The sequence below is a fragment of the Sceloporus undulatus genome, chromosome 5 (assembly GCF_019175285.1).
Source record: "Sceloporus undulatus isolate JIND9_A2432 ecotype Alabama chromosome 5, SceUnd_v1.1, whole genome shotgun sequence".
NCBI classification, from domain to species: Eukaryota; Metazoa; Chordata; class Lepidosauria; order Squamata; family Phrynosomatidae; genus Sceloporus; species Sceloporus undulatus.
The window spans coordinates 108,091,246-108,103,623 of NC_056526.1; the positions used below are offsets into that span (position 1 = coordinate 108,091,246).

Consider the following 12,378-nt stretch of genomic DNA (forward strand, 5'->3'; position numbering starts at 1 on the left):
ATTAAGTCTTCATTATCCAAAATGCTTGGGACCTTGGGAAATATTTTGGATTTTTTTTTTTTTTTACAATTTTGAAATACTTGCATATGCATGAGATATCTTGGATATGGAATCCTAGTCTAAACATGGAATTCATTTATGATTCGTATACATTTTGTACACATAGCCTGAAAATAATTTTATACACAATATTTTTTAATAATTTAGTGCATGAAACAAATGACCCGAACAGACAGGCCAAAATAAAGCTGCTTCAAGTCACCCTAAAGGCATGCTGTTTAAATGACACATGCCTCTTAAGAGGCCAGAAGCTGTGCCAAAGCTGTGCTCTAGTCCTTAGGACTGGAGCATGGCTTTGGTGTGGCTTCTGGCCTCTTAAGACACATGCATCATTTAAATAGCATACCTTCAAAGTGAGGCGAAGCAGCTTTATTTTGGCCTGTCTGTTCAGGCCCATAGTTTGTCCACAGTGAGTCATCAGAAAGCTAAGGTATCACTAAGTCGTTCATATGTACAATTTTGGATTTTGTAAATCCTAATAAGAGATATACAGCCTTTACCCAGAGGTGCTCTTTCTCTAGAAATTTTTAGTAGATATCTGCAGCAGAAGAACTCAAAACAATGGACTTATGGTTAGATTTTCTCAGATGTAGCACAGGGAATGAGTAATATCATTCCTCACATTTGAATATATATTTTTAGATTGGGCATTTTTCAATGGCTATGGATACATGTAGAGGCTTGATTCATGCATTTCCTTCCTCACAGTGAAAGGCATGAATGTGGTAGGTAGGAGGATACCACACCAACCAAAGCCAAATATTTCTGAGTGTACACATAGTTCAAGCAATCCCTTATTCTAAACAAGTAAGCCTGTTTTCACTTCCTCCCTACACTAAGGAATAATGATCCTTGGGAGGAGGGGTGAACTTGTCCATATTTCAATGAATTATGGGAAGAGAGTTAAGGTTATTGTTATACATAACTGAATATAAAAAATACAGGTTGAGTGTCCCTTATCCAGAATTCTAAAATCTGAAATATTCCAAAATTGTCCAAATGGGTGACTGAGACAGTGGTACCTTTGCTTTCTGATTGTTCAATGTACACAAGCTTTGTTCCATACACAAAATCACTTAAAATATTGTGTATAAAATGACCCTCAGGCTATGTGTATAAGGTGTATACAAAACAGAAATGAATTTCATGTTTACATTTGGATACCATCTCCTAAATATCTTATTAAGTATATGCAAATATTCCAAAATCCAAAAAAACAACAACATTAAATTAAAAAAAAAATCTGAAGCTCAAAACTCTTCTGGTCCCAAGTATTTTGGATAAGGGAGACTAGCCTGTAATTCTAAGGAAGGGAATCACATTTTGAACTACATATCATTTTCAGATGTCTTTGCCTTCAGGGGGGAAAAACAAAACAAAAAAACCCACATGAAACATTATTTTATCTCATCCTCCCAATATATAATATGCCAGAACAATGATCATAAACACACCTTTTCTATGTTTTCCGTAGTGATCCTGTTCAGTATTAGATCATAAGCTGTATTTAGGATACCATAACTTGGGGAATCATGTTTCTGTGATCCAAAAAACAACCTTTTCAGCTGAGCACCAGCCTAATAGAAGGGTTTCTAAGGCCCTGAAGATTGGGTATTGGGAAATGATGTAAGCAGCATTTTCCCAGTCATGAGGAACATTGGAAGAAGCTATTTCAGCAAGACCTTAAAGAGTTTCAGCAGCTGTCTGTTCTCAATGTACTCAATGATCATGAGAGCACCTCCAGTAGATCTGCAATGCATCAGAAACCCTTTGATGTGGGCACTGTTTCACTAAATAGGTAGGGTTTTGGAGGGAGGTAGCATTATCACAGGTAGTTATGATGGAGCTTCAATGTTGAAGTTACGTCTAATGATGTAGCATCTTGGCTAAAGTGTGTATACCCTGAATATGATATGTATGTTTTTTGTTTAGTTTTATTTTTTGCTGGACAAACACATGAAGATACTGTTGAAGTAATTTTTTGTAGGAGATACAGATGTTGAACAAATTTGCACCGTCCTGCTGTTTTCCCTTGTGAGATGCATTCTGGAATGTGTAAACCAGTTGCTATCTACTTAGGAGCAGAAGATCTAGTTAATGCTCCTCCATTCTACAGATAACATCTCCACAGATGAAGAAAGCATGCATATTCTGAAGTAAACTTCACTAAATTCAGCAGGGCCGTAACACCTAGAGAGGGACTTTCAGATTTTAGTGTGAGCACAAAATTAAAAGAATGTTCAGATTTTACCACTGTAACATTCAAACCTGCTGGAGATATAAATGTATTGCATATACCATTTCCCCCTCATGTTTCCATCTAATAGACGACGACTCATTAAGTTGTGCAAAGATTAGTCTGTCAGTGCAAAACCTCCCATTGGCAGAAGTCATTTGCTTACATGAACTGCTCCTTGCAAAATTGTTCTATTGATCAAATATACTGAGTACAGTATACGTAACAGCATTGACTTTGGGTACTCATCCCTTGAATAAGAATGATTCTTACATTCATAATATAAGAAATTCTGGAAACACAAATCTGTAGATATATCACCTTTATCAAGGGAACATGATTTGCTCATGAAAATAAATGCATTTGTAGGTCTCTCTACACAAAAGTCTGCCAAGTAGGGAGAAGAAAGTCCTCAACTAGCAATGGACAAAAAATGTGGGTAGTCTTTATTCATAACCACACAAAGACTCATGAACACCCCAAGTCAGTGCAGTATGTATTGGATATATATGTGGACACAGTATTGTGTATGTACAGCCATATAACTATTGTTTTTGTAGTTCCCTGGGTTGCACCTAACCTGTTCTGTCTGATTGATGTTTGGATTTCTTGTGTTTAGGGAATAATTTCCACAAGATCTGTTGTGGCCTGAAACCTCTGTGTTGCAAAAGATTCAGGGAATGTTCAGCTTTTGCCAAGCTGGTGCTCCGGAGAAGATGTGGTCTTCCATTTTCTTGATTCTTCACAATTGGCCGTGTGAGTTAAAGATGAAGGACAGTGCAATCCAAAACATCTGAGAGGGGTGGCACCAGGCTGGGGACTGTGCAATCATTTTATGCAACACAGTGGCCAAATCTGTTAGGCCTAATGATTGCTTTGTAAGAACGTAATATGTGTCACAGAACATATCCTGCAATGCACTGGGACTCTAGTGGAATGCAAAAATGATTATTGGGGTACCTGTGATAAGCTTTCAAAGAACAAGAGCTTTCCCCAAGAACACAGTCTGAAAACCACTGCATTTTACTATCAAGAAATCAGCTAGTTCTGTATCCTAGCATTCAGTTTCCACCATCCATATAATAGGTCATGAGGACAGGAAATATTTTAATGCTATTCACAGTCTTTTGTAATTAGAAAGAAAATATACAGCTTAAGTCAACTGCGTTTCCCTTCATTGTTTCAATCCATTTCTTTTTGTATCAAAGTATTATACAAGTTGAAGTCTTTCATACTGAACAATTAGGGAGAAACAAGGAAAGAGAAATATGTCCATGCAAATACTTTTTTTTTGCCAGAATAGTTCAGTTTGGAGGGAGAAGCTAGGTGAAAGTTATTCTTTGTATAGCATATCTTCCAAATTTGTTTGCTGTTTAAGAACATTTTTAAAAACAATTGAAATTGAAAAACAGAAAACGGAGCCTTCTCCCTATTAAAAAATTAGAAATTAAAGTATTAGAATATTGTCAGTCAAAAAGCCTATTCTATTTTTTAAAAGAGCTATCTTTGACTGTATATTGGCTGTGGTACATTTAAATAATTGTTTTAATAAAATACATCTTTAGGTCAAAGATTAGAGAAGTCATCAGTAGTAGGTCAGAGTGTTCCCTTTGCTTCAGATAATTAACGGTTGATGGTGGCCTGACTCAAATAAGCAATTACATACAGTATTGATTTTGTTCTTCCAGTACATATATAAACAACAGAACTAGTAGACCAAAAAAGAAGAAAAGAAACAGAAGAAGAAGAAGAAAGAAAAAAGTCAAAAGAAAGAAAAAGAAAGAAAGAAAGAAAGAAAGAAAGAATCTTGTGTTCAACCCAATGTGAAGGTGTTCATCAGCTTTATAATGTCCATGCAGTTTTTAAGGAAGCTCAAGAAAAGTCACATAGCTGATGAGCTCTTTTGCCCTTCCCCTTTTATTCCTTTTCTAAATGGCAGAATGACAGATGACACTTTTACACCTCAGTCCAGAGAGAAATGCTGAATCAGTCTTAATGCAGCATCCATGGAACAATAAGTTAGTTTCAGAGAGCTTACATCCTTGAAAAACTCAGGATCAATGGGACACGTCCAGCAGGAAATTTCTAACAAAACGGGTTCAATTTTAAGCCAGATGGAAATTGTTTGAGCTTCCCAGCTCTTTGTAAACATCCACCTAAATGCCATGGGGTGGGGGACGTAATGGATATTGCATTTCATTTCCAGTTATCTGTCTATGCAAGTTTCTACTTAGATGAAGTTCCTAGAGGTAACTGTAGCTCAGACACTCCGCGGTGCCCTCTCAAACTCATGGGTCCTCCTGTTTCTGCCTTTCTTATTCTCTTGTAGATGCTTCCACTTGTTTGTATTCACTTGGGCATTGGCAGGTCTTTGCCGACGTTGTTTGCGGTCCCTTTTCCATACCTGCTCACAGAACTCGTCCATTGTGTTAAGGTTAGGGTGGTTGATGAGCTGCATGAAATCCCTATACCAGACTTTTTGGCTTGGAGTCATGCTGTTAGAAGCTTCTTTGATCTTGGAACTATCTCCATCTTCTTCTTTATGAAGCAGCTCTTCAAGGTGTTCTGTATCTATGATCTCCAGTGTCACTTTGAGAAGAGTCTGCATGAAGCCATGCTCTACAGCATGACAGAAATAAACTCCTGAGTCTTTCCGTTGTAGACTTCGCAGCAGAAGGCCTTGCTCAGTCCGGATTAAACGGTCATCTATTTTGATCTGTGAATTGGAAAATAAAAGGGCGCACACTTTAATCAACTATCTCCAGCTACCATATATCAATATTATGTACCACCATGGTGTGGGCCAGTGCTACTCAAACTGGTGATCCACAGACCAGTGCCGGATCATGAGCCATTATCTGCCAGTCCCCTGAGAGATTCCAGGAAACAAAGAATCAACAGAAAAAAGAAAAATAATGGTTCTTCAGATTAGATAGGTAAAGGAGCATTGCTATAGAATATACAGTGTTGGATTTGCACCAGTATGCAAAGGTATCTGGTAGCACTTTTGAGGCTAACTGTGAGAAAGAAGTTGGCAGCATAAGCTTTTGTAGACATAAATCTACAATCTAATCAAGTTGCATTGAAGAAGTGTACTCAGGAGCTTGAAGCCACTCCTGAGAAAGACAGATTGGAGCCACAACAACCACATGCTACCATTTTGCCAGCTCCAAAAGAAGTGACAAATAGCTGCTCCTTTTTGCTCTGGCAAAAATTTGGCTTTTCTGCTTTGCTGTAGATGGAAGCCGGCTTTCAGGCACTCCTGGTGACATGCAAGATGTAAATGCCACACTGCCAGCGTGCCTGTGAGCCAGCCCACCTGTGGGCAGCTGGGCGGTATGAAGTTGGCTTCACTCTGAAGCTGCTCAAATGGCCGTGCAAAGGGGTGGCCTGTTTTGCCCCTTCGTCTACAAAAGTTTTCTTTCTCTCAACTATTCTCAACGGTACTACAAGATTCCTTTGTAGACTAACATGACGATATCTTTGGATATGTACCGGGTAGACCTGAGTGCAAAACCATGCTCAGCCACAACCTTCATTACACAACATATTTTATCACTCCAACCTACTTCAAGCAGTGGTTTGAAGAAGGGAGAGATGGAACTACTCAATGCTTTTGTGCTATTATGGTTGACGTGTGGATTCAAGTCATTTCCAGTTTATGACAAACCTGAGCTGCCCCACCACAGGGTTTTCTTTGCAAGATTTGCTCAAGGAGGTTGCCTTTCCACTTTCCACTCAAACCACTACACTACACAGGCTCTATGTTTTTGTGTAATTGGGAAATATATGTAGCATATACCCTGTTTCTTTATCCATATTCCATGATTTCTGGACTTGTTAAAGAACTCTGCAAATTAAATTAACAAAACAAATTAAAATGATTGTGTGCAAGTGTGCACACTGATGTATGCAAGTTTGTTACACCCCACCCTTCACAGCATACAACTGATATAACTGACCAGGCCTATTGCAGTAGCCACTTTGGCTGCCTGTATAAGTTTTCAGCCGCATATCCTGAGATCGAATGGTACATGTCATTCCAAAGGGCATCAAAGTGTTCATCTGTGATTAGTGTAATGGAGAAATGTTAAGATTTTCAAAGAGCTCCCCCTTTCTCATGAATGTTAAATTAGAATGTAAGGGTTCTCTACCAGTAGATGTTAACTGGAGTCCTCAGCTCCAAATCCAGATCCCATGTTGATTCCTGCCATACTGCCAATCACAGATACAAAAATCTTTATCAGTGAATGGCCTCCATGACAATGGTACTTAACAGCAAGCCATTCTGGGAAGAAAGGAGGAAGGGCTATACTATTCACCTGCTGTGTCCTACTCTTTCCTCAAAGTACTCCTTCATCCAACTTAGATTGCTGACATGTAATATGTAGCTTTTTTTATTTTGAGTGTGCTTGTATGTCTCTGTGTACTGTGTGTTCCATTATGCTTCGCTTTTAGATAGTAATGAAAAATACATCTAACCACTTTTATCTATGTGGCACAAGAATGACAAATGCATAAATACAGACATCTCATAATGGGATTTTATAAAGCTTAAGAAAATTCTTGCTATGGCACTGAAGTGAATGATACATCTCCCTTGGATTCTTCATGCAAAATACCATTTAAATGTCTTTAATCAAATCTCTCTCCCCCGCCATCAGTTTCACTCTCTCTGTGTTTCCTCTTCCTTACATCTCTCCTTCCTCTGCTCCCTACCTCCCCTTTGGTTCATGTAAAGCTGTCTAGCCAACAGGGGAAAGGTTATTGCCATAAAAATGAGGTGATGAAGTGACCTTGCAGGCTAGGAGGATGTCTACATTTCTACTAATCCCTTTGAGCAACTGGGACAATGAAATGTATAACCATATTATTCTATAGGTAACTGCAGAGGGGGGTGGGGGGCTTCAATGTCATCATTTAACAATTTCCGTACAATGTAAGCAAAGAATGTTTCTTGTTCCCATGGAGATTATGTTAGGAAGTTTAGATATCAAGGCACAACTAAAACAGACTCAATGAGACAATGGAATTTTATTAAGGGTTGTTTTACCATTCAGCATTTGATCCAGTGGTTCTACACTTTCTGAGACTAACAATTAGATCCAGCTTTTAATTCCTTCTTAAGTATCTGTATATTGTTGTTGCTAGAAGGGACACTGAAGGTCTAACTCAAAGCTATTATAAGGACATTCCTTTGGGCTCTTCAGATACAAATCACAGTGTAAACAAAAACTGAAAATGATAGATGCAATTCAGGAACCCCTATTAAGGACCAAGTTGCACTTGACAGTCATTGGATTATATGCCGTTGGCAGCAAGTCCCCCCCCCCACACACACAAATGACCAGCAGTGGGATCCTTCATCTCATTGGGGGTGAAGCATAACTGTTTGCCTCACAACTAATATGTTCAATCCAAGTTAGAGGGCCCTTGTTGGCACCTTGTGAAAGAAAAAGTTCAAATATATTTAATAGCAAATTCCATAATGTCCCTACAATTTGCCCTTTGGAGTTGGTGTAGCCCGTGAGGCAATAGTGAGGTATATATGTATGTTCCCCATCACTGGTATAATACAATGTTTGAATGCAGTGTGTAGAAGATCCATTTGGCCAATAATGAATCAAAGTCTGAAAACTGAGATTGAATTGTTAAACCCTGATTCAGTTTTTAAGCCCATGCATATTCGGAACCATACCTCTTCCTTTCGGTCATCATTTTGTTTCTGGAATTGCCAGTACACCAGAGCACGCTGAGATTTTGGACTGCACTCCAGGAAAGTACTGCTATTCTCTACACCATAGATAATCTTTTCTTCAATCCCATGTCCACTTGGATTATCTGTAGAAAAAGAAGAAGGGAAATACGTTACTTATTCATTACGAGAAGACTTCATGTGCCACTGGAAGGTAGTAGGCCAAAGAAGTCAGATGTGCAGACATGTATTACATTCAGAGAGTTTAATTTGAAAAGGAACTCATCAAAATCAGTCTGACATGACTGAATATTATACAATGGCAGGTGAGGGGTTGTGTCACAGAACAAGTGTGGGGAAAGCATGACCCTATCATCTTTTCTCAATTGTTTGACTATGGTAAACTATTTGGAATGTATATCTATACCAAGAGTTGTCCAGATGTTATTGGACTGCAAAGCCCTAACAAACCATGGCCAATGGTGAGGAATGCTAGGAGTTGCAGTCCAAAAATTTTGAGAAGGCCATACGATTGCCACCCCTCGCTGATACTAATGTTACACTTGCCCTTTCTTTAAATAAAAACAATTAGAAGTAAAATAAAATAAAAAGGACACAAACATGTTAGAGATTTAATGATATGATGGAAACCTAGAACTGAATTATTATTTCAGTGAAAACTGTGACCCTCTATTATCACTTCGGTTTAGGTTAATAATTTACTAGACTCTTTTAAAAGATTCTTTTCGGGGGACTTTGAGTGTTGAACAAACAAGGTTTGGGTGAATTGTTGGAAGATCTAATTATGACTCAAGAGGTCTATGATCCTAATACTTTAATAGTCAACCATAAAATTTAAGGCCTCCAAAAAGTACTAAAACATGTTTAGATTATATGGCACTACAGTGTGTTGTAGCAGCTGTTAATGTCCACAAATCTTGTTTTTCTGGAAACAACATTCAATTAATCACTTCCTTTTGTAAGCCATATAATTTATGGAAATGTAACAGGGCTTATAAACTAGAACCTGTGGATGGGTGAAGGAAAGTGAAATAAATTACTTCCTTTTTGTAGCAATATTGTTTTCAAGTTATCCATCAATTGTCTGCAATGTTGAATTGCTTTTGGATTTATATGGCAATCGTTTCTACTCCAGCACCACAAAGGAATTAAGATATAAGATTTCAAGATTTCCTTTTAACTCTTTCAAAGCAAAAGTGTAGCAAAGCTACAATAATTATTAAGGGTATGCATACAAGAAAAAGTGAACAACATAAACTTGGGATAGATACAGAGATTCATTTCTACATTTGAAGGTATCATCTGTTCATGAAAGTCCTCTTTAATGTCTTCCATTCAATATTTTTTCATTTGTATTAGAGGTCACCAAAGAGTCTGAATGATTTCTTCCATAAGTCATACTGACAGCTTAGGAAAACTATTTTTTGCTACAACTTCCAGAATCCCTCAGACAAGCATAGCAGCAGGATGGGAGATTCTGGAACTTAAAGGCTCTAAAAGTAAAGTTTCCAAAACACTGGTCACACTATGAAAACTGTCATAGAACCTGCCGGTTATAGAAATTTCATATAAGTATTTTGTCTTTGTGTTAGCATCTGCTTACCTTCTACTCAATGCTCTGATTCAAATCAGTACATTTCCACTGTTACCTGGTATATTTGCAATACTGTAATGGTAGGCATGTCTAACTTGGAATTGGTTTAGTTGGATGTATCATTGCACAAACTGCAACAATGTCATTGTGTTTTTTGTTTTGTTTTCATCCCGTTTGGACTACTGCAATACACTCTACAACACCTTTGGAAACTGGCTGGAAACTTCAGTGGGTTCAAAATACTGCAGCTAGAATGCTGACCGGTTACAAGGGCCAGTTAACTTCCTTGTTAAAACATCTCCACTGGGAACAATTCAAAGTGCTGGTTATAACCAATAAAGCCCTACACGACTTGGGTCCAGATTATTTGAGAGACCATGGCGGGTTATAGACCGCCATTTCGGACGTCCTCAGGACGTCCCATTTTAAAAAAGGGGCGTCTCTTCTAGATGCCCCTTTCCCTATCATGGACTCAGTCCATGACAAATGGCGGTGGCCGTTCCACACGGCCGCCGCCATATTTACGTCTTGGATGCATAGCGTCCAGACGGGTTGCGGCGGTTATGATGTTGCGGGTGCGCCATGGGCACCTCGCGACGTCATAACGGCGCTGCAGGAAGAAGCTCCATTTTGGAGCTTCTTTTTTGCTCCACGAGGGAGTCGCGCAGTTTGTATGCTGCGACTCCCTCGCGGAGCAAAGAGCAGCGCTGGCAGACCGCCGCAAAGCGGCAGTTTGTAATGCCTCCCTATCTCCCCATATGAACCTGTAAGAGGTCTAAGATCTGCAGGAGAAGGTTTTCTCTCCATCCCATCAAGATCACAGGCTTGCCTGGTGAGGACACAAGAGAGAGCCTTCTCAGCTGCTCCCACCTTCTGAAATGCCCTTCCTCAGGAGGCTAGGCTGGCCTGCACCCTGCTGACCTTTTGCTGGCAAGTAAGAACATTTGTATGCCAGCAGGCTTTCTGTGCATAATGCATAGCATGGTGGTTTTAGGGAGCAGGTGGGTTTTTAATCTGTTTTTAAGTTGTGTTTATTTTATGTGATTTTATATTATATTTTATATTGTGTATTTTATGTGATTTTGTGTATAGATGTTTTATTTGTTTGAATTCTATTACAATTTTAAAGGTTTTATCTGGGAGCCGCCTTGGCTCCCTCTGGGGAGAAAGGCGGGATATAAATGAAATAAATAAATAAAAGGGACACCAATTTACTATATCATTGTACTTAATGGGACTTGACCAAGGATTTTGATATCCATGGAGGTCCTGGAACCAAACACTGAGCCCAGTGCTTCAGAACGTCATCGCACTGTCCTTAGAAAGGTCCTGTAGTATTCTAAAAAGGGGACGTAATGAGAATGGGATAGGGCTAAGAATGAATCTTACAGCACAGGGGAAGGCCGCCACTGCTGCCAGACATTCCCATCATGTTCTACATCCATTCCAGAGGGTGCAATTTTTGAGAACTCTTTCGAACAGTTCTAAAAAATCAAACCCTCTGGAACAGATGTAGAATGCAATGGGAACATCCAGAGGTGGCCTTCCCCTGTCCGGTAAGATCCATTCTTAGTCCCATCTTGTTCTCATCACACCCCATCAGGGACAGTGTGATAAAGTTCTCAGTCTCAGTTGCTGGCCAGTCAACTAACTGTATTGTGCAGAGCAGTGTTTCTATTCCTCTAGAGCTGTTTTCATCCTTTGTCATCAAATACTGAAGAAGCAGAAATAGACACTATGATTGTGTCCATAGTGAGTGATTTACAAAAGAAAAGAGTATCTTAGGATAAATGCTTTGTAGATCACTTTTCAGCTCACTCTTGATTTCACTTTGCAGTACTACACACTGAACCTTGTTCTAGTCATCTAGTAACTGTAGAATAAGCAACTTATTTCTTACTGCAGGCAAGCAAATATGGCTCTTTATTGTGGGCTGGATTGAGACACATGGCCCCATACAGACAGGCCAAAATGAAGCTGCTTTGGGTCATTTGAAGGTATGCTGTTTAAATGATGCATGCATCCTAAGAGTTGGGAAGCCACGCCAAAGCCATGCTCCACTCCTAAGGACTGGAGTGCAGCTTTGGCACAGCTTCCAGACTCGTAGGACACATGCATCATTTAAACAGCATACTTCCAAAGTGACCCAAAGCAGCTTTATTTTGACCTGTCTGTATGGGCCCTAAGCCATCTTTTTAAAAAGGTTATCACAGAAACAGAATTGTGCAGATCTATAGCTGAAGAAATATGAAAGTAGTATGGGTAGGAACAGAATGTTTCATTTGTCCTGACCTATCAACCACTTGACCTTCTGAAATCTTTTCTACCTCATTCCCTTCAAAGAGTGATGCAGTAGTCTGCAACTACAGACATGGGTCTGCAAGATATCTGAACCTTACCAATTCTTTCTTTCTCAAAGTATCTTAAAAACAACAGATGAACACCACTGATTTTCTTTTGTAAAAAAAAAAAAAAAAGATTTGAGGGGGCACTGATGCCCCTCCCCCTGAATTGCATTTAGAGCATTGCTTTGGAGACTAAATTTTGGGGGAGCGAGCAGATTAGAAGACCAGGTTGAACTCATGCAAGGTGGCAGATATTTGTGTACTGCAGATCCCACAATTATCTGAAGCTATTCAGACTAGGACTACTGGGATTGCAGCCCAATAACATCTATAGGACTAAATGATTTTCAGTCCTGTCTACTTTATACACAAATAAATACACAATAAATCAAGTGGAAAAAATGTAAATTTGAAAAAAAAACCATAA

The 12,378-nt window shown here is 39.1% G+C and overlaps 1 protein-coding gene across 1 annotated transcript in view; it reads right to left on the bottom strand.

Annotated features, from left to right (window-relative positions):
• Positions 1–2,685: 2,685 nt before the first annotated feature.
• SEMA3A (semaphorin 3A) overlaps positions 2,686–12,378 on the bottom strand; it is a 228,779-nt gene continuing 219,086 nt past the window's right edge. Inside the window, exons 17-18 of the mRNA XM_042469819.1 lie at positions 7,995–8,137; positions 2,686–5,012 (exon numbers count right to left, since the gene is read on the bottom strand). Of these exons, the coding sequence (XP_042325753.1) occupies positions 4,557–5,012; positions 7,995–8,137 (599 nt within the window). The 3' untranslated portion in view covers positions 2,686–4,556. The remainder of the gene's footprint in view (positions 5,013–7,994; positions 8,138–12,378) is intronic.